Raw genomic sequence first — 27,355 nt, forward strand, 5'->3', positions numbered from 1 at the left:
GGGGCTCTCAGCAGAAGGGCGGGGGCAGAGCCAGCCAGAGAACAATGGGCCCAGGCGAGGGGGGAGTCGGTGGGGTTCCCTGGCTGCCTTGTCATCGCCATAAACCTCATTACCTCCCGGTCCCCTAGGCCGCCTCTCTCCTTACCCAAGGCATCCGCCGGCTTCGCTGCTGATTCCCACATGGCGTGAAAAGCTCTTAAACCCCCCGCTGTATTTTTAATGGGGGCAGTGACTAATTTAGCCCTACGCCACCAACCGTCAAATCAAATCTTCTGTTGGTACTTACTGAGGACTCACCTGGGCTCCATGGGGTTCAGGATAAATCTGGAGCTGGAGAGGGCCCAGAGACGGTGATCTGGCAAGCCCTGGGACATGCTGGTCCTGCCCACAGCCTTTGGTGCTGTCTCCAAGGCAGGCCTGGCTGTGGATGCAGGGCAGACTGTGGCTGGCCACACTTTGGGGAACACTGATACCTACCCTGAGGTCTCCCCACTAAAATGGCCAAGTCTGTAGGGTACTGACAATTGAAGTTTGCTGCCTTGGACTTCCAGGAGGCAAGAACCCCGAATTCTAGGGGTGACTGCTCCATTTTGCCCAGCATTGGTGGGAGTCTGTGTGTCCGTGCAGGTGTGATGTGCATTTTGTAAAACTAAACGTCCCACCTGCTTACATGGGGATGCTTTTTAAAGGGGAACTCTTACAGGTCACCAGAAGCCCCTCGATATGGGAGTCAGAAGATGCTGGGTATAATTGCTACAAATTCCACGCCCGGACTTAGTATTACATTGTAATTAGGTGCAATCTGTCTGCCTGTTTCATTTCCGCTCTGCAGAGGGTAATAACCAATTTTCTTGCCCCTTGTGAAAAGTTAACAAGGAAGGGCTTCCCCGCGCAGGTTCTGAAGCCCTGGCCTCTGATTGGCAAGTCAGCCAGGAACCAGCATGACGGAGGTGTGGGAGCCTGAGGTTGCCGGGTGGGCCCTGGGGTGCCAGCAGGGCCAGGGGGAGGTGAGGAAAGCAAAGCAACCAGGGTGTAGAGTGTCAGGAAACACCCCTTCTTGGGGTTTGCAAGTGTAGGGGTGGGGGGGCCCTGAGATTTTGTGCTGTAGGCACCTCGCTTGCCCCACTAGAGTCCTGGCCCCGGCCACGGGTCTCAGCACTTCCACGTCTCACTGATGTCTGTGATTGGGAACCTGCTGCTCCCACCCGGCTCCACTCTGCAGCCCCCAGCCCTGTTATCTCATGGGGTTGGGGAGTCACCCCTAGCTCCTGTCGCATCCTCATGCCGTGGCCACAACTAGAATCCAAGTCCTGCCTGAAGTCCTGGGGAGGTAAGGGTTAACCGTTTGACCACCTGCATGCAGCATGTGGGAGAGCCATCCCCAGGGGGAGAAACAAGGGCCCATCATGGATAAGCCCACTTACGCCTGAGCTTCTCCCATCCACAAATGAAAAGATCAGAGTATTTCATCTTTAAGGATCCCTTCTGTTCTGACTTCTATGACCACTGCCACCTGATCCAGACTGCATGTGTCAGGTTACTATGTGTCCTCCTTCCTGAGGGAAGCTGGGTCTATTGTGCGCAGGTCCCCACAGGCACATGTGATCCCAAGGGGACTCTTGTAGGGACACACCCTATGGGTGACGACAGCCCCCCTCCTCCCCCCCAGAGCCCCAAGCTGGGGAGGAGAGAACCAGGCAGCAGATGCTAATCGCATGGATTCCCTTTATTGAACTGTACTAGTTACTGCAGTCAGATTAAGTCACATTTAAAAGCAGACCATCCAGTTGCACTGAAACCGATTATATTCATTACATAGTTTTAATCACTGTCCGGTGAACTGGCAAATCCAATCAAAGCATTAGTCTTTAATTAAAAAATTAAAAGGAAATATTCAGACAATAGCCAAGCAATCACATCACGATGCACAATTACCTAGAATTGCAATTAAAAAGTAGTTAACCGAAGGGGGGGGGGGGGGGAGAAAGAAAAACAAGAAAGAAAAAAAAGAAGCAAAGGAAAAAAAAATCACACTAATCCTTTTTTAAAAACTATCAATATAATACATGAAGGAACAAAGGACAATAGCCTCAAAAAGCGGGTTTCTCTAACTCTAGAAATGTAGTCTTCGGCGGAAACTCTAAAAGCACACTAGCTGTAGCAGGACAATAAAAAATACTGAGCATGGAATACTTTTAATCTCTGCCATTAATATTCATTTCCAGCTGCTTATAATAGCAGCGCCTCATGGCCAAATCATTAGAGTTTTACATCTGGGTTGCAAATGACACTTTGATTGGATGTAATGTTCAAATGGCCCTCCCCACGGCGTCTCCGGCAAGCCTTCTGCGGAGAGGCGTCCTGTCGAGCGGTCCCTCACTGTGCGTGCTGGCTCATCGTGTGGTTCTGCAAAGGCGAAGAAAGGAGACACGCATGAGGGCAGAAGAATGGAGAGCAGGCCCGTCCCCTCCCACTCAGTGCATTTACGCCGGGAGCCACAGAAAAGCGTCTCGATTATTACAAAACAAAATGCAACAAGGAAAAAGTGCTCGGGGGACACAGCTGCCAAGACGCCACGTTGCTCTGGGGCTCGGGGATGAGTTCCTGTTGCTGCCAACCTGGGCTCTATATAAATTGTTTTTTTAAAGACCGTTCAGGCCTTAACCACGGGGGCTGGCTATAGGGAGGGCGAGGGGACATGCCAGGAGGAGACTGGCAGGAATTAAAACCTTCCTTGCTCACCTCTCTCCGTCTCCCTTTTGCTCTGATGAGGAGGAGCACACTCTTATCTGATTGCCTGCAGGCTTTCCCCAGAACCCCCTGTCGGTCCTCCCGGGGAGCTGCTCCGAGCCTCGCGGAGGGAGACAGCAGATGTGCCGTGCGGCTCTGCGGCCAAGAAACACCCGAGTGGCACAGACGTGCTGAGGCAGTGGGCGGCAGTGGTGCCTGCGGCCGAGGACGGGTCACCCAGCGGGAGGGCGCCGGAGGAGGCAGCCTGCCAGTCGGGTCACGTGACAGCGCTGCGGCCAGAAGAGTGTGCGGTTTGCCCGGATTGCCCGAAACCGCCTGGGCGTCCAGGGTCCAGGTGGGACCCTCTGGCCAAACGCTTCCCTCTCACCATAGCCCGTGGCATTTCTTCCCTGATGCCAGACGGAGCAGGCCAGCGGCGCTGATCTGTTTTCAGAGGAGCCATTGGCCTGGGGCCGGGGGTGGCATTTGGCCTCCAAGTGTGATTTTCTTTTCAATGGTCCCTGTTCTAAATCCAGACCCATCTTATCAAAGCCTCAAGTAGTGTCCAACCTCATGCCACCTGGAGAAAGGAAGCAATATCCACCAGAGGCAGAGGAGCCCCTGCTTGGGGGCAGCACTGGACCTCCAGTCATGAGGAGCAAGGTCTCAGGGGTGCCCCTGCCTCCCCAACAGCTGGGCGCCCCAGCCCGCTCAGGGACTCCTCTGGGGCTGGGAGCCGCCGGCCTGCAGCTCTGCAGATGACCACCAGAGGTCAGACGCAGCGCTGCGTCTCTCTCCCGGGCTCCGGGTCTGAGCTGTGAGGGCCACCAGAGAATGTCGGACGCCCACAGCTTTGCGGGGGGGCCTGGAGCCACCTCTGCTCCCTGGCCCAGGGCCCCCGTGGCAGCCCCCTTCCCACAGTCGGCACTGCTGCCGCCTTGGTGGTGATGTCACCAACCCCTGCGGCAAGCTCACCGCCAGGGAGGGGCAGTGCCCTGTCCGCTCGAAGCAGATGCCTGCTGATGCCCGCAGCACAGAGCGCCAACCACTGCTGTCCTCTTTCCTTGGGCTCCTGGGTACAGGCCACATGGCTGGTGCTTGGCAAGCACACGTGCTCTGTGCTGTTAGAGGTACATTTCTTTCAATCCCCACAATAGCCTTACAAGGTAGGACGTGGTTAAGATGAGGATATGAGGCTCAGAGAGGCTCAGTTACCGGTTCAAGGTCATCCAGCTAGGAATCAGGCAGGGTTGATCCAGGCAACTGGAATCCAAGAAAGCAAGGGCCTTGGGTGGGAAGGCAGGCTTCCCAGCACCCCACAACTCACGGGCATCCCAGTCCACAGATCATCCACACTCCACACCAGGCATGAGGACAGACTCTGCCAGCGAGGCCTGGCACCTCGGTGGGGGTGCCACGGACCCAGAGGCACAAGGCAGGTTGTCTGAGGCCACAGATGGGATGCGGCGGTTTCCATGGGAACGCCCACCCTCCAGCCCAGGCACCTCTCCCTGCACTTGTGCACGGACAGGCAGCCAGTCCTGCAGGGAGCCAAACCCACCCTACAGCAAAACATCCTCCTGGCTTCCAAGCCTTTGCTGATTCACTTCTCACTTCCTCTCTCTTTCCTCCCAACCAGACCATGCTTGAGGTCCTCCGGGCACCTAGTCACTTGCCATTCCTCCCTGCAGCGCCCCCAGGCCTTCTGACCCACCTCCCACACATCTATGTGCTTCCCAAGCGCAAGACTAGCCTCCTCTGCTGAACTGCATCACCTCCTCTCCTAGCCCCACAGTGCTTGGCCCAGGGCTGGGCATGCAGTGCCCAGTGGTGACATGACAGGCACAGCTGCCCAGGAACGATCAGGGGTCTCACTCTGCCACCCTGCCAACAGCCAGTCAATTAACAGTGCCACGTGGCCAGGGTACCTGGGTGTGGTCAGTCCTTTATTTGTGGGGGGATGGGGAGGAGAGAGGGGAGGAGGGAGGTTAGGAGGATAAACATATACAGTTCTTTTTCTGTCCTCAAATTATGGTTCCTGGCACGAAGTAGACACTAAGTAAATATTTTTGAATGAATCAATGGAAGGATAGATAAACGGCTAAGTGTACGGGTAGGATGTTGAAACATGGAAAGGGGAGAGGGCGCTCTGAGTGGAAGACACAGCACAACACAACACAAAAGTGTGGAAGCTGGAATAAGCCTGGCAAATGCAGGCACCAGAGGGATGATCCCAGCAGAGAGGTACATGGAGGACCGGGAGGGATTTAGGCCCTGAATGTCCCTGAATATAGACTCTGTTCCATAAGCAACAGAAAACCAGACATGATATTTGATCTCTACAAAATCCTCAAGGACCACCCACCACTACCATGGGGGAAAGGGGGGTGTCCAGGGATCTCTGGATAATGAAACAGCCTCTTGTCAGGAGGCAAGCACAGGGCCAAGAACAGGGCCAGTATAACACACGTGGTCCACACTGGCTCATCCACAGGCTGCTGGCACAGAAATCCAGGAGGCAGGAGCCTATGCTTAGGACCACTGGTCAGGAAAATAAGAGAATAAATGCCACCTGTCAGACGAAAACCACAGTGGGCCTTTTCTCTTAAGGAGCAGGAGCAGGCAGTTCTTGAGTGAGACTCAAGAAAGAACTTCCTCAGAGAGAGTTCTGAGACCGAAGGGTAAAACTTCCTTGAAGTTCTACAAGAACAAAAGCCCAGGATGTCATAGCAGATGGAAATGTCGAAACTTGATGCCCCAAGGGGACCGGGCACCAGAATTCATGCGGCACTGCGTTATTAAGTACCTGCTGGATACTCTGCTCTGGGTCAGGCACAGAGCAGGGTAGGGGAAAACTCCAGCTGGGCCCACCCCTCTCAAGGGGCCTGCTGGGGGGGTGGGGATGCTCAAGAACACAGACACCCAAACGTTTGTGCGGGATGAATGGTGCAGATGGTGGCTCAGCGAGGGAGAACGGTCCATGCCACCCAACAAGGGTGTGTGTGCTGGGGGGTGCTGAGGAGGCCAGGTGTTTGGCTGGGGAGGGCATGGGCTCCTCCACAGCCTGAGGGCACAGTCTCTGGAAGGGCAGAGGGGGTGGCGGGGACCCGTCACCAGGACTCACCAATCACCCAACACACCTGTGCGCTGAGCGGCTCCTGGCAGAGCCACGGTCGATAGGCACAGGTGAATACCGAAAAGCCTCGGCTCCTTCCCCGAGGCTAGCTGCTGTGGTTCGAGGGGCGGGGGCTTCATCAAGCCGTCTTAAAGAGCCCCTTCCACCCGGCATGGCTCTCACAAGGGCATTTGGCTTAATGTCTATTTCTCTATTTATGCCTGTACTATATTTAGCCCCTTCAGAGAAGGAAGAAAATCGTTTTTTAAAGATACTACCAACCCTGCAGATGAACACTTCCCAGCACCATAAAGGCCGGGGGTGGGGTGGGGGTGGGAGCCAGGAAGGACTGGAAGGCACCCAGAGGGGAGGCCTGGCATCCACAAGGGCCTTTCTGCCTGCCAGGGAGACGCAGGTGTGGGCAGAGAAGCAGGTGAAAAAAATAAAATGGGGGTGGGGGGAAGGGAGGGAGGGGATAGGGGCACTGGTTTGCAGCTGAGATGCATTCACTCTGCAGAGTGCACACAGCTCTCAAGGAGAGAGGTTTCTGCTAGGACCTGTTTTGGGTGCCTATGCCTGGCGCACCGGGTCACCTGCCCCGGGCACATAAGTTCCTGATGGGTGAGGGTGTGGCAGGCCGGTGGGTGCTATAGGTGTCGTGTCTGGGGTCCCGCTGAGACCTCTATCCGCGCAAGTTGTCAGCAGAGCGCTTGGGGCCAAGGAACCTTTTGTTACACCCTTGCCTTCATTTGTATGGCCATTCATTCATTCAACAAGACTTCATTGAATCTGCTCGGTGATAGCCACCTTGCTTGTTGCTGGGATTCAGCAGCCAAATGATCCCAACCTAGAGCCCAAGCCAGGGTGTGTGCCGAGCACAGAGGAGAGTGCTAGGAGCACAGAGCCTGTTGCTGGACCTTCCTCCCTAAAGCACTGACACACACCTAAGTGGTCCAGTCAGAGGTTCTGTCGTGGGCCACTTCTGGTCTCCCCCAAACCAGGAGGCATCCCTGGCCCAACACACACTGTGCACCTCAACAATCACACACACACATGGACACAGTGTGCCCCTCCCTAATCTGCAACAGGGGTTTCTTCTCAAGGTCTTAGCTCTGCTTTCTGTCCCTTTCTCTGGGACCCTTATTGGTCTCCTTATGGCACCCACCCCCAACAGTGTCAAGTGGGGGAGACCAGAGGCACTGGCTACCTGCTGGCCTGGAGAGTAGTGTCTGTGAAGTAACAAGGGACTTCTCCACACACCCCAAGATGCACAGGCACAGGCTGGAGAGGAGTTCTCTGCACTGCATGTCCCTCTTGGACTGCATTATTAGCTGCAATTCCTGTGCTCCAGCTACTTTGAGGACAAAACGTAAAGTCCTAGCACGTCACCTGGCCCTTAGCAAGTGCCTTGTTCTCAGTCACCACTGCCCGGGGGATCGCAAGTGGCCTTAGTGGGCTGAGACAGGCTGAGTCCTGGGTTTGAATTCTGACTCTGCCACTTGATAGCCATGTGGCCTTGAGCAAGGTCCTTGACCTCTGGACTAGGGGGAGGGGCAGTAATAACAGAACCCTCTTCCCAAGCGGCCCTGAGGACTCCTGAAATTAACATCATGCACAGCTCCCAGGCTTGGCCAAGACAAAGTGCTCCATAAATGGTGTCCAGGAGAGTCTTCCTGAGCAGACAAGGATCTCTGTGAGAGAAGGGCTGTTTGTTCCCTCCTTGGGTCCTTGGACCCCCTTGGCACCAAGGGGTTCAGGGCTTGCAGTGTGGGCCACACGGAGTTTGGTGATCCGAACAACTATGCCTCTCCCAGCTCCTCCTCCAAGGGCTGGCAGGATCTGAGGAGTGCCCCAGAGATGTCAGAGTGTAGGAGGCTCCTGTCTCTGGAGCAGCAGAAGGAGCAGCAGAAGTCTGCTAAAGCTACTGTCTCCTCCCCATAACCCCCTGGGTATAGCCTCAGTCCCACAATTCACTGCTCTCCCTCCGGCCCCCTCCCCCCGGGGGCAGAGTGAGGTATCTGGTGAGGAGGGGAGGCTCAGGGAGACTCTGTGGGGGAGAGAGGTATGCACTCATCCACTCATTCAGCCACTCATTTACTCATTTTTTCCACAGCTGTTCACGGACTCCCTGTGTGTCAGGCCCCCAGCCAGGCACTGGCACACGGAGTTGAAGGCTGGGCCCTCTCTCTTGAGGAGCTCACAGTTCCGTGGGGGCGGGGGAGCCAGACTCACACACCCTCACTCTTAAGGGCCACCAGAGAAGGACTGGTCCCAGGGCTTTGGCCCTCACATCCCTGTGGCAAATTAAGGGTGCAGGAACACTTATCCCCCTAACACCTAGAACGTCTTACCTGCCCTCACCTGCAGAACCCAGCTGGTTTCACCTTGACCCCACATCACCTCTCTCTGGCTCTAGGTTGGGAAAGAGGCTGTGGTGGATGGCCTTTCTCCCCACTGCCCACCGCTAGGCCACTCCCTGGCAGGCTGCAGCCACGGTGGCTCTCACAGGCCTGGTCCAAAAATCTGCCTTAACCATGGGAAGATATTCCCTCTGCTTCCAGGGGAAAAGGTAGACACTTCAGGTTAACACTGAAGCCATGTTTCAGCTAAGTGAGATTCTGATGTTTGTTTATTGAACAAACATGGAGCCTGGCCCTGTGCAGTGCAGTAGGCATAAGACAGAGAGAGAATAAGGTACATCTTGGCCCTTTACAAGCCCACGGCCAAAGGAGGGGACGAGATTTTGCAAAAAGGGACTACGGAAAGAGGACTTCTGAGAGGCAGGTGCTTAAGGAAGAAGCCAGCCTTCCAGCTGCCCATTTGAGGATGGCCTGGTTAGGGTTTGCACTGTGTGTGTGTGTACGTGTGTGGGTGCATGAGCACAGTTTTCCAAGGAGAATGATCCCCCGGAGAATGGCATAGAGGTGCCAATAAAACTCATAATGATCACAGCTAACATTTATCATGTGCTCACTGTGTGCCAGGCACTACTCTCAACCCTTGATTATACTAATTCATTTAAACCTCACAACCCTGGGAGTTAAATACAATTGTTATCCCTATTTTACAGATGAGAAAACTGAGGCACGAACACAGAGAGCATGGAGATCCTGCAGCTGGTGACAGCCGAGCCAGATCCGCACCCATGCAGTCTGTGTGCAGAGCACACTCTTACCCATGGCGCCGTTCTGCTTGTGAAATGTGGAAAGCACAGCATATGCTGAGGGAACAATGAATAATTCAGCTTGGCAGAAGCACAGGGTATGTGCCACGGAGACAAGCCTGGAAAGGAAGGTGGGAGCCTTATTGATGAGGCTCCGTGATGCGAGACGAGGCAGTTCGCCCTTAAATCTGGGCCATGGGGAGCCATCGAAGGTATTTGAGCTGTGGAGTTACATGAAAGGGACGGAACAGGGAAAAGCTCACACCTCCAGCCAAAAAGGGGTACCAGCAGGGCCTTCATGCCCCCCACCTCCCTCTGCTCCCTTTCTGGGTTCCACCTCCCCCCTACCCCCAACATTCAAGTTATACTTCTCCCTTTGGTGAGGGTACAGACACAGACAGCCCTGCTTCCCTCTCTGCTGTGTATCACCTGGGCAGCCCCTCTCTGCTAGTGAGCACTTATTTTTAGAAGCGTTTGACAATCGTCCAAAGGTCTAAGACGAACAGATGGCCTGTCTTAAAGGCTCGTATGTTCGCTAGTTTGCACTTCTGACAAACGGTAAGCGCACTCGAGAGCACGCCATAAACAGCACTGAATGAATACTCAGAACACAATTTAGCTAATGCACGTCATTAAAATTAGGAGTGAGTGATGGCCAAGGTTCCCTCTAAATGCCTGCCCGGTGATGCAGCCGCTTCCCCGGGGGGCCCAGGCTGTGACGTGCATGCACCCCGCGTCCCCCCCGTGGCCCCCACCCAGCGAGCCACCATTTACACAGACAGCAGATCAAGGTTTGCTGTATGAAGTGATACCCCTCCTTGGCATCAGGGTCCGGGGTGAGGCTAGGGACCCACCGGCCTGGGACAAAGCCCTGGAACATCCTCTGAGGCAAAAGCAAGCCCCCCCGCCCCATGCTCGGGGATGTGTGCAAGGCTTTCCCAGTCCCGTCTCCCAGACAGCGAGACAGGCTGTCGTCTGCCACTCTAGAGCAGCAGGAAGTGAGCGTCGCACCCGCTTAGCCGGGGAAGTCTGTCTCTCGGGTGAGAGCCTCAATCCATCCGGAACTCCTGGCCTGCAGGGAGATTCCAGCTTCCAGGGAGCAGCACGGTTGGCTTTGGCAGGGGGATTTGCCACTTTCTTTCAGAGCCAAGAGCAGGAGCAGATTCAGGGCCCTAAATGTCACCTGAAAGCTTTTGTTGGAGGTGTGACCATTGGGTTTCCGGAGCCCAGGCGGGGAGGCAAGGGGCCCTCTCTAATGCCCCTCTCGCCAGTGCCCTGCAGCACCCAGAACACAAAAGAGCCCAGCGGGTGGCCTGGCCAACCGCCGGTTCCATGAGGTGGGAAAACATCTTTCTTTGAGTGAAAATGGAGAGAAAAGATTGTTGTAGGGGAAAAAAAAAAAAAAAAAGCCCAACGAACTCCCAAAGGGGCAGGTTCTGTACTGCTGTGCTTTGGAAATAAAACCCACCAGAGAATAGATTATAAGGAGGGAAACTGCAGCCTTCTATTAGGAGTCTGGGCCGTAAACAGGCTCCCATTTGGAGGCACCCAACAAAACAGGGAAACTAATAATACCCGTCTGGAGGGACAGTAGAGTCAGGGGAAGCACACTTCAGAATGCAGTGCTTTCTGCGTGCAGAGTGTCACAGGCCAGCAACCAGGTGACTTCAGGTAGTGGCTGCATGAAAGGCAGCGGGAGTTCTGTGGCTGGCTGCTTAGAGATTTGCCCCACCTTAGCAACAGAGGTCACCCTGACCCCGAGTCCTGCAATAATTGGGCTGAGGCCAATGTTGCTATTTCTCCAAAGGGAGGAGGGGTCCCCCGTGGTTGGGCCCCTTTGGGTTGGGGTTCCTAGCAGACTCGGGACTAAGGAGTGAGAATCAAGGGTTCTGGCAGTGGTGCACCAAGTGACCATAAATCCATCTATGGACCTTGGCTCCCTCCTGGTGAGGACACTGAACTGGCTGGTGTCACCTGTAAGTCCATTCCAAAGGCATCAGCCAAGAACCTGCTTGGAACCAGGCCCCTGGGCTATAGGTCATCTCGAATAGGAATTAAAACACACCCTCAGGGGCGCCTGGGTGGCTCAGTCAGTTAAGTGTCTGACTCTTGATCTCGGCTCAGGTCATGATCTCACGGTCCGAGAGACGGAGCCCTGCATCAGTCTGTGCTGACAGCGTGGAGCCTGTTTGCGATTCTCTCTCTCCCCCTCTCTCTGCCCCTTCCCTACTCGTGCTCTCAAAATAAAAAAATAAAAAAATAAATAAATAAAACATGCCCTCAAAGAGCCTGAGTCTTTGAGACTCAAAGAACCAGACCCCTAAAAGATATGATTGCAGCCTGATGGACTCAGGGCAGGGCAGGGCAGGAATCCAAGCACGCACCTCAGAGCCTGGGGAGAGATCAACCAGACCCCCTGAAACTCCGGTAGAATGGCACTGGGTGGATAGGTTCCCAAGGCCAGAGAGGGGTTTTTCTCCCCACCTCAAAGTGCATCTGTGGTTCAAAGAGCACACACAGAATACTTTGGGGAGACTGAGGCATCCTATCAGTGTGGGCACCAAATTCACAGTAAGTGTAGACGTACTGGAAAAGAACAGCTGAGATCCAGTAGACCCAACTGTGGTGAGCAGGGCTCCTCTGACTGGGAGCAGCAGGGCCTGGACAGGGGCCTCCAGCTCCGGGACCCAGTGCTGTTGAGTCCACCCTGCAAGAGAGTGCAGCCCAGGCCAAGTGCGAGGCAGTCAGGTGTGGTGGGGACTGTGTCATCCCAAGAACCCAAGCCTTGTTGGAAAGGGGTAGTCCTCCTCAGATCCAGGCTAGTTTTTTTTTTTTTTTAAAGAGTATTTATTTATTTCGAGAGACAGAGAGAGCACGAGTGAGGGAGGGGCAGAGAGAGGGGGAGAGAAAGAATCCCAAGCAGGCTCCAAGCTGTCAGCGCAGAGCCTGATGTGAGGCTCGAACTCACAAGCTGTGAGATCGTGACCTGAGCGGAAACCAAGAGTTGGATGCTTAACCTACTGGGCAACCCAGGCGCCCTCAACCTAGTTTTATAATGAAAACTGAAAAGTACATTTAAAAATATATATATATATAATGTCTCGATGTTTAAAGCACCATGCAGGCCAATCAAACAATGTTTGCCAGAGCCACACAGGAGCTCCAAAATGGCCATCTCAGACAGAAAGGCCAGCGAGCCCTCCCTCAACCACTTGGAGAGGCCAGACCACGTGTGTCCTATCCATCCTCTGAAGGGTCTAGATAATCATCCCTTCGTACCTTCTTTCTCCCAAAGAACTTAGGAACCCTTCCACCCATCACCCACTGACTGTGTCTCAGGCATTGTGGGGTGGCTGCACCTCGGGGTGCTTGTGAGTGCAACATGGTACACAGAGCTCCTCCTACTTCCCACACCCACCTCCGAACACAGACACACACACACGCACTTCACAGAACCCCTGGTCACACGCATGCACACTCACGCTCACTCACAGATACCCCACAATCCCATGCACACATATACACACACACTCATGGATAACTCTCAGTTACATACGCACACTCATAGCTATCCCATGCGCACGCTCACAGATCCCCCACAATGACTTATACACACATATACATGCACTCATGGAAAATTCACAATTACACACACACACATCTATGAATATCCCATGTACAGACTCACTCATGGATGCCCCATAATCACATGCACACGCACATATACACACTCACGGATACCCTACAATTGCACACACACAGAGTCACATATATTCTATATGCATGCATATACACACACATGCACATACACTCACAGATATCCCACAATCTCAGCACACACATGTACATACACACTCACAGGCACACACACACACTCACATAGACATTACATCGACAACGTGCCACAGAGTGATTGAGAGGTTGTCACATTTGGCATTTTGTCTCCCCTCAGTGTGCAACTAACCTGTCCACACTCACACCACCACTAGGACCCTCTGGAAGCCCCCATCTGCCGATGACCCAGGTTCCCTCCAGGGCTCCCTCTTCCTGGCAATGGAAGCTGAGAAAATAAAGTGCCCATGAGAGGCGCAGCCTGCATTCTGTCCTCGAGGGGCAGGGACCGGCAAACTCTCTGATTAATCTCCCAGCGGGTTCCAAACACACCTAGAAATCCAGACCCCTGGACACTGTCCTGACAGGCCTGCCAGGGCTCCCCAGACCTCCTTTCAGCTCCCCAAATGGGCCAGGCGCTTTCTCATCCTTTCGTGGCTATTCCCGCCGCCCAGCCTGCTCCCCCAGTTTCTCAGGCCCCTTCTCATCTGATCTGAGTCCCCTCAGAAAGGCCTTCCCGCCCACTCAACGAGGGGCTGCCCATCCGGCGCAACGATGCATCTGCACAGCTGTCCTTCCGGCACTTTCCTCAGGCTGCAGACCTGCCTGTCTCCCTGTCATGGCAATGCCTTCACCAGGCCGAGCGCGGCAGGCAAGGCCCCATCTCTCAGTTCGCTGCCGTTCCCCCCACGTCGGCTCAGAGCCTGCACTTGCTACAAACTCGGCGAGCATTTCTGAAATGACAGCCAGCAAGCAACGGTGGCGGAGCAAAGCCTCCACTGACAGGGTCAGGGAGACAAGAGGAAGCAGAGCTGCCCTGCTCCTCCGCGTCCCTTGCCCCGCCCTGCCCAGGGCATGTTACGCTTTTTTCTTAAAAGCGGACGGATCCTTTGAAGACATTATGCTAAGTGCACCCAGGCAGTCACAGAAGCACTAATACTGTGTAATTCCACTTCTGTGAGGTTCCTGGAGTAGTCAAATCCAGAGAGACAGAAAGGAGACTGCTGGTTTCCAGGAGCTGAGCGGGGGGGGGCGGGGGGGGGGGGAAGTGTTCAGTGGGGACCGACTTTCTGCGCTGCAGAAAAGTTTCCTGGATGGTGGAGATGGTTGCACAACAAAGCAAACGGACTTAATGCCCCTGAAGTGTTCACTCTGAAATGGTTAAGATGGTAAATTGTACGTTACGTGTATTTTGCCACAATGAGAGAAAACAACAACTGCTTTTACCACCTACAGGCTAGGTGGGCAGGTGGGAAGGAGCGAGGTCCCATTCCACACACACAGCCAAGGTGTCTAGAGCCGTTCCTGAGCTGTTGCCCTCGCACCTCTGGCTTGAGGGTTGGAAGCTGGAGTTTGCACAGGCTGTGGTAGTGAGACACAGCCTGTGGAGGCCTCGGCTGGATGGTGGGGCGGGGGGAGGACGGGGTGGTGAGTTGCGGCACCATCCAGGGGGCACGTCACCTGCCAAGCACCGGCTGGCATTGGACGCCAGACCTTCTCTGCCTCCATGCTGTACGGGGCTTCCCCTGCCGTGACTGAGTCTAGGCTATCGTCAATGGCCCGGTTTCCAGGGCCAGGCCACAGAAGAACACAGGACCTCAGGGGGCTATATAAGCGGGGGCTCTTTCCCCCGAGCAGAAGGGGATGAGGCCTGCTGCGGAAAGGCCTCCCCAGAAATCTTGTCAGAGGATTGGGGCTCTGACAGCTTTCAAACCTTGCTGGATGGAAATGACCATGCTCCCCTGGCTGGGGAGGTAGGAGGGTCAGCGTGAGGCACACTTACAGGCATTAAATATTTTGCCACGTTGGGAAGAAAAAAAGTAGGAGAGAATCGTTCCCTTTAATTTTTCCAAAATCTTTCCAGGCCTTTACAACTTAAATTTTTATTCATTAAAATTTGATGAGAGGGGCGCCTGGGTGGCTCAGTGGGTTAACCCTCCGACTTCGGCTCAGGGCTTGGGTTCACCGTTCATGAGTGTGAGCCCGGCGTCAGGCTCTGTGCTGACAGCTCAGAGCCTGGAGCCTGCTCCGGATTCTGTGTCTCCCTCTCTCTCTCAAAAATAAATAAACATTAAAAAAATTTAAATTTGATGAGAAAACCCAGCTCTAGATATAGTCACATTTCACAAGCCAAAAATCAGGACAAATAGCCAATGACTGGGATGGAATACTTGAAATCCAAGCTGTCCTGGAAAATCTAGGTCACACGGTCACTAATTATACGGAACACATATGTCCAGGTCCCTAAACTAAGCCAGTGCTTGTAGGTTTTATAAATAATATTTTAAGACTTTGATCATGTCCATTTCTACTTTCCTCCAAATTTTTGCTAAATAGGAAACTTTCCTGTGCCATTGAAATTTCTAGAAAATTAACTCCTGTGGATGGAGAGCTGTTCTGGCAGATACTCTGAGAAATATGGCCTATCACCCCACAAAATGACTTCCGGAGCCCACAGAGCCCAGCTCCCCTCACTGACAGACCCCCCAGGCTGCAGGGCCAGCAATTCTGAAGGTGGACCTAATTTGCTGTGATGAATTGTAGGCATGCCCCAGCAATCAAAACTGCAGCTGAGACCGATTATATTTAATGATTGCAATGGTTCTTGTGGAAACACGTGGGTGTATACCTTTGCCCGTTTGAAAAAGTCCAGCCTGGCACAAAGGAAAGGGCAAATGTGATCCCTGCTACCCAGAATGTCAGGGGCTGCCCACTACTCAGGAGCTGGTCCCCCTGATGGGGCTGACGAACGTGGTGGCCCAGCCTGCAATACCTTGTCTGCCCTTCTTGTCTATACTCAGCTTCCAACCAAACTGTGGGCACATCATCACTGCCCACACACCTGCCCCACCATGATCAAGTAGGTCCGCGTTATACTTTCGCTCCCACTACCAGGCGGAACTAACTCGCCGGTTTCCATGAGGCAAACCAAGAATCATCTGTATCCCCAATCTGTGTGTGTGTGTGTGTGTGTGTGTGTGTGTGTGTGTGTGTGTAAGTCCATTTGCAATTTTAGGGCAGAGGGAGAGGTGGGTAGCAGGTAAATATGGAATTCAGAGCATATCAGGAAGGTGTCATGAAAGCAGTGTAGTTCCTGGCACTTTCTTAGCACTCGATACTAATGGATGTATAGCTAGCTGGTTCGCTGGCTGGTTGAATGAATAGATGGATGGATGGATGGATGGATGGATGGATGGACAGTTAGAAGATGGATGGCTGACTGGTGGATGGATACATGGATGGATGAATAGGTAGATGGATGGATGGTTGGTTGGTTGGTTGGCTGGATGATGGATGGAAGATGGATGGATGGATGGATAGATGAGGAATGGATGGATGGATGAAAAGATGGATGGATGGGTGGATTAGGAATGGATGGACAGACGGATGGATGGTGAATGGATGGACAAATGAATGTATGGATAAGTAGATGGGTGGCAGATGGATGACTAGTAGGAGAAAGAGGAGAGCATGAATACAGAAGTAGGTAGTTGGGTGGATGGGTTGGTGGAAAGACAATGGGCTTTCAAGTCCAAATCCCACTTTAGTCACTTACTACATATATGACAAGTCACTTCACTTCTCTAAGTTCCTATTTCCTTGCCTAAAAAGTGGGATGAATGATACCTACCTCATAGACTTGGTATGAGCTCCAAATTAGATAACACATGTAAAAGGTTTTACAACATGTAAAATGATATACAGATGTTCAATATTATCATAGTGAATACTAACCATGAAGTTCTGCCATCACTGTCAACTCGAAAGCATGGATGACCCTACATTTTTGATGTGGCACCTTCAGCAGGAAGGATGGGGGAGACTAAGGTAGTGCCCCAGGTCAGGGATGCAGCTGTTGGACTGTACATCTAGGTCTGGCTTAGGTGGGGACTGGTCCCTGAGCCACACGTGCCTCCCCTGCTCAAACACACAAACCACATAGGTGGAACACACTTCCCATTTCCCCCTGGGCTCCACTTCTTCCTGAGTATTATCCTTTCCCAGCCTCAGCTATCAGGTCTGCAAAATGGCGAGAGTAAAGGGCGCTTCTAGTGGTCCCAGGTTGTTGAGGCACCAGTGGAATAACATTTGCAAAGTGTGATGTGTTGCAGCAGAGGACTCAAACTTGGAGCTCAGAGGGTGAACCAGGTGGGGCAGACCAGGTGTGGTTGTGTTGAGCCAGGGAGCACATCCTTGTGTCTAAAGGGGGTAGCTGATTGCTGTCACCAGAACTATGGTCCAGGGGTTACTGGGTCTGATTTGTAGAAAAATCAAGAATTCTAGTGTAGTGGTAAAGAGGACAGAACCTGGGGCCGATAGCCTGGCTCCAGCATTGACCAGCTCTGTGGTCTGGGGAGTTTGTTAGACTCTTTGTGCCTCAGTTTCTTTATTTTAATAATAGAGGCATTATGAGAATTGAATATTTAATGCTTAAAAGTGCTAACAACACTGTCTGACACTTAATAAGCACTACCTATATTTAGCCACTATAATTATAGGAAATCTCCATTTTGAAACATAGACCACCATTTAAAGACCCCGATGTCCCTGGCCATGGGCTGTAAGTTTTCACCCTTCACACTATAAAAATGGTCAATGTTACTACGTAATAACTTTTCCTTGTGTGTATCTCCTCCCCTTCACATGACAGGAGACTGGTGGGGTCCTTCTCCATCATTCTGGAGCACCCGATGGGAAGGAAGGAGATGGTATACTCCTGTATCCCACTGGGAAGCCCAAACCCTACCCCAAACAGTTTCAGCATCTTGTGGCCTCCTTACCTTCTACCATACCTCCGATCAATGCTATATTTTATCCAAGACCCACAGAATATAAGATGCTCCAGTATTTGATGTATCACAGCAAACAAACAAATTAAAAAAAGACCAATTACAGCGTAACACATGGGAACTATTCCAATTTAAGAGATGTTATCATGAGAAGTTGTGTATCTAAAACATGTCAGTGAAATACGGTAATACCCAACAATATATTGAGCTCCTACTGTGTGCCCAAACTGGGCCGGCTCTTCTTCATACATACACTATCTTTACATCTCCGATTGTCCCCCGTCTTACTGATGAAGAAATGGAGGTTCAGCAAGGAGAAGCAGCTTGCTACCTCATGCAATGGGTAAGAAGTGGTGCTTGGATTGGTGCCCAAATGGTCCAGTCTTCAGGCGGCTTCCTCCCCTCTTGCTGTCCCCGGCCCACCCCTCTGCCTCCTGGTGCCACCGAAAGGAGACACCAAACCAAAGCTGTCACCTGCCTCCATGCAGAACCTAGTACACAGGGGATCTCACTGCAGCCCTGGACCGGCCCCAGCCAGTCCATGTTTGATTTTGTCTAAACTCCAGAAGCAAAGCGAGTGGGGCCATGTTCATTATTGACACAGCAAAATTAATTTCTGCCATCTCCTCCCTCTCCCCTCCGCGCCCGCCCCCCTCCATCCCTGCCTCTCCTGTGAGTGCGGACGCGCGGCTGCTGCCTGGCGCTCCTGAAATGCCAACTTGCATTTCTCATCATTAATTTCTTTCTAAATGTCATTAGTAATTGTTCCTGCTCGACCAAAGAGTGCAATCCAGGCTCCCGCCAAGAGCACCCGGTTCTTGTCTCTCAGCTGGTGGGGGCCAAGCCTCCCCAGCCATGCCTGGCCCCGGTACCTTTGCAGGAGGCAGCCGGCCTGGCTCCCAACGAGTTGGGAAGACAGACTGCTGCATCAAAGGACAAAGCAGGCCTCATTTTTAACATGGGCGGACTCAACAACAGGAAAAAGCCTGCCCATGGTATTCAGTGGAGTGGTTCAGTGCTCAGCCTCTGCAGCCAGGCTGTCTGGGTTCAAGCCCCATCTCTGCCATTGCCTAGCTATGCCTCAGTCTCTTTATCTGCAAAATGGGGAGAACAACAGCATTGGTTTCATATAACTGTCCTGAGAACTAAATAGGATAATCGATGCAGAGGGCTCCCCACAGTACCTGGGGGCTGTTTCTGTCACTGCTGTTCCATACCAGGGTTAGGTCAGCTCTTACTAGACGTGTGACATGACATGATATTGTGTCTCCGTCTGTCAAGGTGGGACAACATCATATCAGTTTTATGTCAACACCATCCCCTCCGTTAGGCCCCCCTTGGCTGGGCACTATGTGCCTTGTTTCATAAACACTATGCTGCACCCCCATAACGAGCCTCCAGGAGAGACAGCACTAGCCCAATGTCCATGGGAGGATGGTGAGTCCCAGGAGAGTCACATGCCCAGGGTCTCAGTTACAGCAAGAAGCAACTCTGAGATTCACACCCTCCAGACCCCAAGGCCCGTGTCTTTCCTGTAAGTCGGGCTGCCTCTTTGTCTAAGTCAGTGGGAGGTGGGGAGGCAGGGCTTTGTAAGGGGTCAACCTCTGGGAGCCCTGGACCAACCCGACACCCCATTATGAGTATTACTATTGTTTCTAAGAAACTGAAGGCATTTGGTCCGGGCTGGGACAGCTCTGGCAAGGGGCTGGGCTCCCGGCACACACAATGGCCGCTGACTGGAGGCTCCTGGCAGCTCCCCCGTGCCCATCTGTCATGATGGCACGGTGCCCCTCTTAAGTTGGTTGGCCCCCCGCCCTAGGGCATGAATGACAGGCTCTGATGGGCAGACAGGCAGCCTGAGGCCGATTCCAAGTGCCATCTCTGCCCGGAGCTGGGCCTCGGGGGGAGCCCCCCCAGTCCCCACCTGGGCCTCCACACACTTCATTGCTCAAGCGGGCAGAGCCCCAGGTCTCACGAGGGCATCTTCGCGTATCCCGGCACAGGCTCCTCCCAGGGCCTGTTTCTCTTTTGCTCCTTGTACGATGACCACGGTAGCCACTGCTCACCCACCCTGCCCAGAGAGGGACAGTCACTTGCCCTGGACCCACACCACCTATGAGTCATGTTCTAGAACTCTTGCTCTCTTGGGAAGGAAGACTTGCCTGCCCCCAGCACCTGGCCCCTGGCACCCAGCCCCCAGAGGCCTGCGCTTGGCTCCTAAGGGGCGGATAGTCACCTTCAAGCCCACTGCCTCAGCCTTGGAGCTAAGAACACAGATATTAGTGTCAGCCTGCCTCGTTCACAGCTCTGCAACTCTAGCAGCTGTGTGACCCTGGGGAGCCTCAGTTTACCCATCTGTGACATGGAGATCATAGGATCCCACACTTGGGGGTCACTGCGAGGTCTCAAAAGACTACATGTCTGAAGGGAGGGATTCAGGCTCCCAGTAAGCACTCACAAAACGCTGTCTCATTTTTACTATGTTGGGGTGAGAGGCTCAGGCCTGTGCTCCAGGCTCGGGAGGACAAGGAGCCATCTGTGACCACTCCTCAGTCTTCTCCAGATGCAGACCCTGAACTGCCACACACAGTCCCTCAGGAGGCTCAGCCGCCCCAAGAGGTAGCAGTGGTAAGAGATGATGATGATGCGGATACACTTTACTGTGAGCAGGGAAGGCCGTGCCCCCCAGAAGAGTAAATAGATCAAGAGACCCAGTGTGTGGAGGCACAGTGAGAAAGGGGGAGATCCCGGGCCCCCACACCTCCTGTGACATCACAGGGACCCAGTTGGCACAGCAGTCGTGTTAGGTTATGTTTAGCTTACGATAAGATTGAACGACACACGACATGTTACAGTATCTTATGCCGCAAACATATAACAGACATTCTTTCTGTTTGTCCTCATCAGTTCTCTGTTCCTCTCCCCACAACAGGTGAGGGACTTAGACCTCTGTGTGTCTTCGACACCTGCACACACCTGGCACAGAGAAGGGGCTCAGTAAACACTCATGGGCTACACTGAGCACATCCATGCACGACGCACTGAACAAACGAGCGAATGAAGGGGTGAACCAAAAGCCCATGTGGTGCTGATGCTTTTACCAAACCTCAAGCTGGTTCTGGAGGCTTTTCAGGCACCACTGCCTGCACTCTCCCTAACACCCACGGGAAGGGGCTGTCATTACCCCCCATTTACTGAGGCCCAAAAAGGATTAGTGACTCGCTCAAGATCACATAGCTGCTCCCAGGCTGCCTGTCCACAGGTGTGGGCTGCATAGAATTCACACTGAATAGAACTCAAGCTGCGGAGGGCTCTGGTGTCCTGCCCTCGTGGGGAAGGCAGGATACACAAAGCGATCCTACCCTGTGGTTCCTGCAGGAAGCCTTATATTCTAAGTGCTTTTCACACATGAGGTCCCATTTTCACACCCACCCGAGGCAGTGGGTCTTACCCCACTTTACTGATGAGGAAACTGAGGCTGAGAGGTACAAATGTCAGCAATGGAAAATAATGGAACCAACTGGGGGCTACTCCAAGGCAAGCAACAGGTTCTCACTCCCCAGAACTACTGTCACCAGGCACCTCCCTCTCACTCCCCCAGGCCGAGCCCAGCTCAGCCCTGCTCTCCCAGCAGCAGTGAGTGGCAGGGACTGGGCTGTCTTTAAAGTGGGACAGAGGTAGATGCTGCTACTCACAGAAAATTCAGCCAAAGAGTCAAATGCTAAGTATGTGCCTAGAGCACTTTTAATTTTTAATTATTATTAGTTATAATTATCTGGCTGGATCTGACGGCACGAGCACGCAGGCAAGGAAACTGGCTCGTCGGTTACCCATCTTATATCTTATAAGGACCAGGAATTTAAGAACTCAGCTCCTAGACTCTGCAACCCTAGATTGCAACCCTCCTGCTTTTTCTCCCTTCCTTGCTTGTGTTCTCTTTATTTTCCTACTTCCCAGGGGCTCAAAAAATATGGTAAAACATGTGGGGATGGATGGATGGATGGATGGATGGATGGTTGGATGGATGGCAAGCAGAGGGAGTTTTCACGTGCCCAAAACTCACATTTGGGTGGGGATTCAGGTGTAGACCTAGTTATTATAATCTGCATTGGCAAAGGGATCAAGGGGTTGAACCCAGGGCCAGAGAAGACAAAGGAGGGGGAATCAGGGAGGGCTTCTCAGAGAAGGGACCACTTAAGTTGGACCCTGAAGCCCAAGAAGAGGAGAAGGGAGTCGAGGTTCTTCTTGAACAGAAGGATCAGCAGGTACAGCACAGCCAGGAAGCATCCAACTCACTGAACAGGCTGGATAGGAACAGTCCAGAGAATGAAGCAAGAAGGTGTTCCCCCACCTCCAGCCCCACTGTCCTTTTCTCTGCTCCTTGGACGCCCCAAATCTGTCCATGCTTCTGAGTCCTTACACTGGCTGTTTACACACCTTTCCTGGAAGGTCCCCAGCCCTTCCCCCCACTGTCTCCTTCTCAACCTTCAGGACTCGGGTGAAACGCCAGCCTTCCTTGGCCACCCAGTCCAATTTCTCATCCTCAGCATTTTCTCACCCTTGCCCGGACACACACACGTGTGAGCACACGTGTGCGTGTGCGTGCGCGCGCGCGCACACACACACACACACACACACACACACACACTCATTTTCCACCACCATACAGTGTTTTACCGTTCTCAAAATTCTACAGTCTAAAATGACCTAGTTCATGTGTTTATTGACTTATCATTGTTGTCTCCCATAGACCGTCAGTTGGGGGAGAACAGGGACCACGTCTAGGTGTTCACAGTCACACCCTGGGCCCTGGCGGTGGTGCCTACCTATGGTTGGTACTCCATAAATATTCTTAAGTGAAAATGGAATGAGGGTGGGGCACCTGGGTGGCTCAGTAGGCTAAGTGTCTGACCTCAGCTCAGGTTATGATCTCACGATTCGTGGGTATGAGCCTCGCATCAGACTCTGCTGACAGCTCAGAGCCTGGAACCTGCTACAGATTCTGTGTCTCCCTCTCTCTCTCTTCCCCTCCCCACTTGTGCTCTGTCTCTCTCTCTCTCTCTCTTTTTCTGAAAACTAAATACACATTAAAAAAAAGAAAAAGAAAAGAAAATGGAATGAGGGGAAGGGTCAACTCAAATGTTCTCATGAGCGAAGGAGGAAGGGTCCCAACAGACCTCAGACCATACCCCTGGCTCACAGACACCTCCCCCTGGCCGGGTACCAGGATTCAGCCTGGCAGGGCCCAGCTCACCCCATTGGAAGGGCTCCAGGTTGCTTGTTAGAATACCTAGCTCTGCTTTTAATCAATTGTAATCATTTAGCTGGAAGCGGCATGATTAGGCACACACAAGCAAACAGCGTGAACTAATCCTTTAAATGCGCCCGCTCGACGCAGGCCTGGCCGCTTTGCCGCTGCAGGCCCCGGCTCACGAAGCGCTTCCTGCGGCCCCTCGCTTTGTCAATAAGGGAGTCTAGATTCCAGGGCGCAGGGCAGGCCCTCCGCTCCCCCGCAGCCCAGCCCAGCCCAGCCCAGCCCCGTCACAGAGGCCTGAGGAATGCCAGACCTTCCTTCACTGAACAGACCCTTCCTCTGGCGCGAGGCTCCCTGTGACAGCACCCGGCAAGGCCGCCGTAAGGGGAGAAAGTGGTGACACTAGGAGGCTTGAGGTCTCCTGAGGTCTCTGTCTCCACAACCAGATCTCATCCTGCCTGTCCCCAAGCCTAGCCTGAGCTGAACGCACCTCCTTGCTTGTCACAAGGTCGGCAGGCCCCTGGCCCCAAGCTCCAACCTCGAGAACACCGCGTAGAACAGGCCCGGCCCCACGGCCCCACACGGGCCCACCTGCGAGCAGGTTCCCTCGAATCCCCTGTTACTGCTACTTGTGCTACCTGCTTGGCCCAACTACTAAAATAGTTTCTGGGTCCCCTGACATGAAGGCTTTTTATAGTTCAGCACTGCAGGCCTCATTTAAATCTATTAGCTCATATAAATGGCAATTCATTTAAACTTTGGAGGGTTTCTGTTTGCCTTGGTGGCAAAGACAATTTGGCTTTGCATGTGTCTCTGCCGTTTGCTGGTGACCTTGGACAAACCACTTAAGCTCTTGGAGTCTCAGTTTCCACATCTGTAAACGAGCAGAAGAGTACCTACGTCATGGGGTTGTGTTGAGACAAGCCATGCAGAATGCTTAGGTCATAGAGTGGCCCACGGGAGGGAGCCACCCAGGGGAGGGGGCTGTTAAAACTATTTCTTGGGCAATCTCGTGGGGAGCTTGCCCTCCATGTCCGAGGCCAGTCCTACACAGCTAGTCATTCATACACTCCCTCATGCATTCTCTCGGTGACAGTGAAGAACAGGACACGGTGAGCCTCAGGAAGGACATGAGGAGGTGCATCCCTGCCCAGTGTCTGTGGGCACAGAGGTGTCCACAGGGATTCAGAGACAGCTGGGCTGGGCAGCTGAGCCTGCCCCCTCCACTCGGGTCCACTAACCCTGGCAAGGGGCCCACAGGGCCCCAGGCCCTCATCTGCTGAGGCCTGAGGCTGGAAATGCCAGGCCAGCAGGTCTGACAGTTTTGGGGTCTGTGGCTTACAGAGCTGTCTCACAGCCCCCCCCCCCCACCAAATGTTCACATTGCCCTCCATGGGGCTAAGGGCAAGGCTGAGGGGAAACCATCCAGAGGAAAGGCCTGGAAAGACAGTGAAAGGCGGGAAGGGGACTCGAAGCCCTGGCCTCTGTGGCCTTTCCACCTTGCCTCACTGCTCTGCATACCCAGCTCCTCCCGGTGCCCCAGTGTGGGTGTCCTGTGCCCGTGGCCTTCGCACTTGGCTGGCCACCACAGATGGAGGGACCCAGCATCTCACTATGTTCAGACTCAGGCCAGAAATCATGAAATCACAGCAAATCCCTAGTGGAGGAGACCCTGAAAAGTCATCTGACCCTTAAATGCCTAATAATATGCCAATAATAATGCTAAAAATAATGGTAACTGCTAATAATAACAACAAGTAGCACATACTAAGCTCTTCCTATGTGCCAGTCACGGTGCCCAGGGCCTTTCACAATACAACTATGAGGTACAAACTATTAATACTCCCATTTTACAGACAAGAAAGCTGAGGCCTACAGCTGGTAAATGACAAGGCTTCAAATACAGAGCTGCTTCACAAAGACTGTGCTCCCTGCCTCCTGCTCTGCAGCATTTCAGACCCCTCTACTGACAGGGACCTCACTACCTTTCCTTTATTTCCATCTGGACAGTGTTTTCCCACATAGTGGACATATGCAGTGCTTACCAGCCTATGCTCCCTTCCCCACCACAGTTCAGTGGAGCAGGGTGGGGCAGCTGACCATCAACCATCAGAGCTCAACCATCAGATTCCCTCTCCAGGGATCTAGAACCTGTTGCCTGCATGCCCTCTGTTTTCTGCAGTCACTATTTCTGGGTTGGCTGGGTGTTCCATCTGGCTACTTGTGTAACCAAATCCCCACACTAAATCCCCTCTGTTGAAATACCCAGTTGTGTCTGTCTCAGCAGAAATGATAGAAGCCACGGCAACACTGGCCACCTTTTTCCTTGTATGGACAAGCCCAGATAGTCAGGCTTCAGAAAGAAAAAGAACACAGTATGAACCAGGAAGAGGCAGAAGGCACAATGTCACCGCCTTGAGAAAGGAGTACTTGATTCATAAGAACAGGGCCACTGAAAACCCAACACTGCCTGCTCTTGGTAAGCAAAAGCAACTCCTGTGTCCTTACAACTTAATTCCCCATCCTGCGTGAGCTAACCCCAGAGAGCGATGCCTGAGCCATGGTTCTCAGAGAGCAACGTGCCTGTCCCGAGTTTCTGCCCACTTCCAGAAGTCTTGGGTCCACTGGAATCATGAGAGCAGAGCTTAAAATGCTTGAAGACAACTGTCCCCTCTTTCCACATCTTCTCCTGGCAAATGGTCCCCTGAAAGCTACTTGGAGTCAGGCTGGATCCCCACAGCCTAGCATGCTGCCTGAGCTCCCTGGGTACGTGTGTGTGTATGTACACAAACCTTATATTGTCTCCCCCGTCTCTTCCCCCACCTCCAGCCCCTGGCAACCATTGGTGTTTTCCGTTCCAATAGTCTTGCCTTTTTCTGGGACGCCAGGTAATAGAGCCATGTTGTATGGAGCCTTTTTTGAATCTGGCTTCTTTCACTTGGCATTTGTGATTCATCCAAGTTGCTGTGTGAATCAGCGGCTGCTTTTTATTGCCAAGTAGTGTACCACTGCCTGAATGTACCACATCTGTCCACCCGTTCCCAGGTAAGGGACAATTAAGGGGTTTCCAGTGGGGGGCCACCATCCACAGAGGTTTTTGCGGAAGCATGCTTTTAGTGCTCTGGGGTAAACACGGCAACATGTGGGGGTTTCAGCCGCCCCTCCACACCCTGGCCAGCACTCACATTGCTGGCTTTTTGCTTCTGTTTCAATCATCCTGATAGGTGTGCGGTGGCATTGCATTGTGGTTTACGTTTGTGCTTCCCTAACTATAATCGCGTTGAGCACCCCCACATCTTCGGTGAAGTGTTGATATGTTGTGTTTGTTTTACAGTGGATTTCCCCTCGTTGTTAAGTTCTGAAGGGGTTTTTTTTTTTTTTACATGCCCTGGATACAAGTTATTCATCAGATATGTGATTACTACATATTTTCTCCCAGTCTGTGACTCCTTGTTTTAACAGTCTTTTTTTAATTTTAATTTTTTTAATGTTTTTTAATGTTTATTCATTTTTGAGAGACAGAGAGAGACAAAGTGCAAGCAGGGAAGGGGCAGAGAGAGAAGGAGACACGGAATCTGAAGCAGGTTCCAGCACAGAGCCCAACACGGGGCTCGAACTCACAAACTGCAAGATAATGACCTGAGCCGAAGTCGGTTGCTTAACCGACTGAGCCACCCAGACGCCCTTTAATAGTGTCTTTCAAAGACCAGACTTCTTAAATTTTGATTCAGGGTGGAAATCAGATAATACCTCTTCCCTGCTTGGATTCCCATCACAATGGGGATAAAATCCAAACTCCTCTGCTGCCCTACAAACCCTGCCATGACCTGGCCTCCACCTGCCGGCCCTCTCCACACCACCCCTCCCCACTCACTGTGCTTTAGCCACCTTCCACTCCCAGCAACACACCCGGATCACACGGCCACAGGGCCTTTGCAGTCATGGCTAGCCACAGGGTCTTTGCATTCATGGCTCTCTTCCACATACTCTCTCCTTCTCACCAGCCAAGTCTCAGCTCAAATGCCACCTCCTCAGAGAGGCCCTCCCTGACCACACTCACCAAGGATTATCCAACCTCACCCCCATCACACTCCCACCTACTACCTGGTTTTATTTTCTTTGTGGTGACCACTACAGGACACTGTCTATCGATCCCTTTTGAATGCAGGCCCTGTGGGTGTTTCTCTGTCTCACTGACCACAGTCTTGTCAGTTCCTGGGTCTCATGCCTGGCACACAGTGGGACCTCCATACACATACTCTGAACAAATGGATAACAAAGCTGAGTTCCCTCTTCTGCTCCTAATCACTCTGTTATGAACGTGTTCCCGTCTGTCTGAAGTTCTTAAAATTAATGTCAGTCTTGGCAAAGCCACTTGAACTCAGAACTAAACAGGACTTGCACCTCATCCTGGCAACAGTGCTCCTGTCAATGCATCCTAAAAGAACATTCTCTTTGGAGGTAGACACGTC

At 52.8% G+C, this 27,355-nt stretch overlaps 1 protein-coding gene across 2 annotated transcripts in view; it reads right to left on the reverse strand.

Moving 5' to 3' along the window:
- Positions 1–1,718: 1,718 nt before the first annotated feature.
- Positions 1,719–27,355, reverse strand: part of ZNF423 (zinc finger protein 423) — a 271,122-nt gene continuing 245,485 nt past the window's right edge. For both annotated transcript variants that reach the window (XM_007096695.2, XM_042968554.1), the window contains one exon: positions 1,719–2,406. In XM_007096695.2, coding sequence (XP_007096757.1) covers positions 2,377–2,406 — 30 coding nt within the window. In that variant the 3' untranslated portion in view covers positions 1,719–2,376. The remainder of the gene's footprint in view (positions 2,407–27,355) is intronic.

Source organism: Panthera tigris, chromosome E2 (genome assembly GCF_018350195.1).
Source record: "Panthera tigris isolate Pti1 chromosome E2, P.tigris_Pti1_mat1.1, whole genome shotgun sequence".
Lineage (NCBI taxonomy): Eukaryota > Metazoa > Chordata > Mammalia > Carnivora > Felidae > Panthera > Panthera tigris.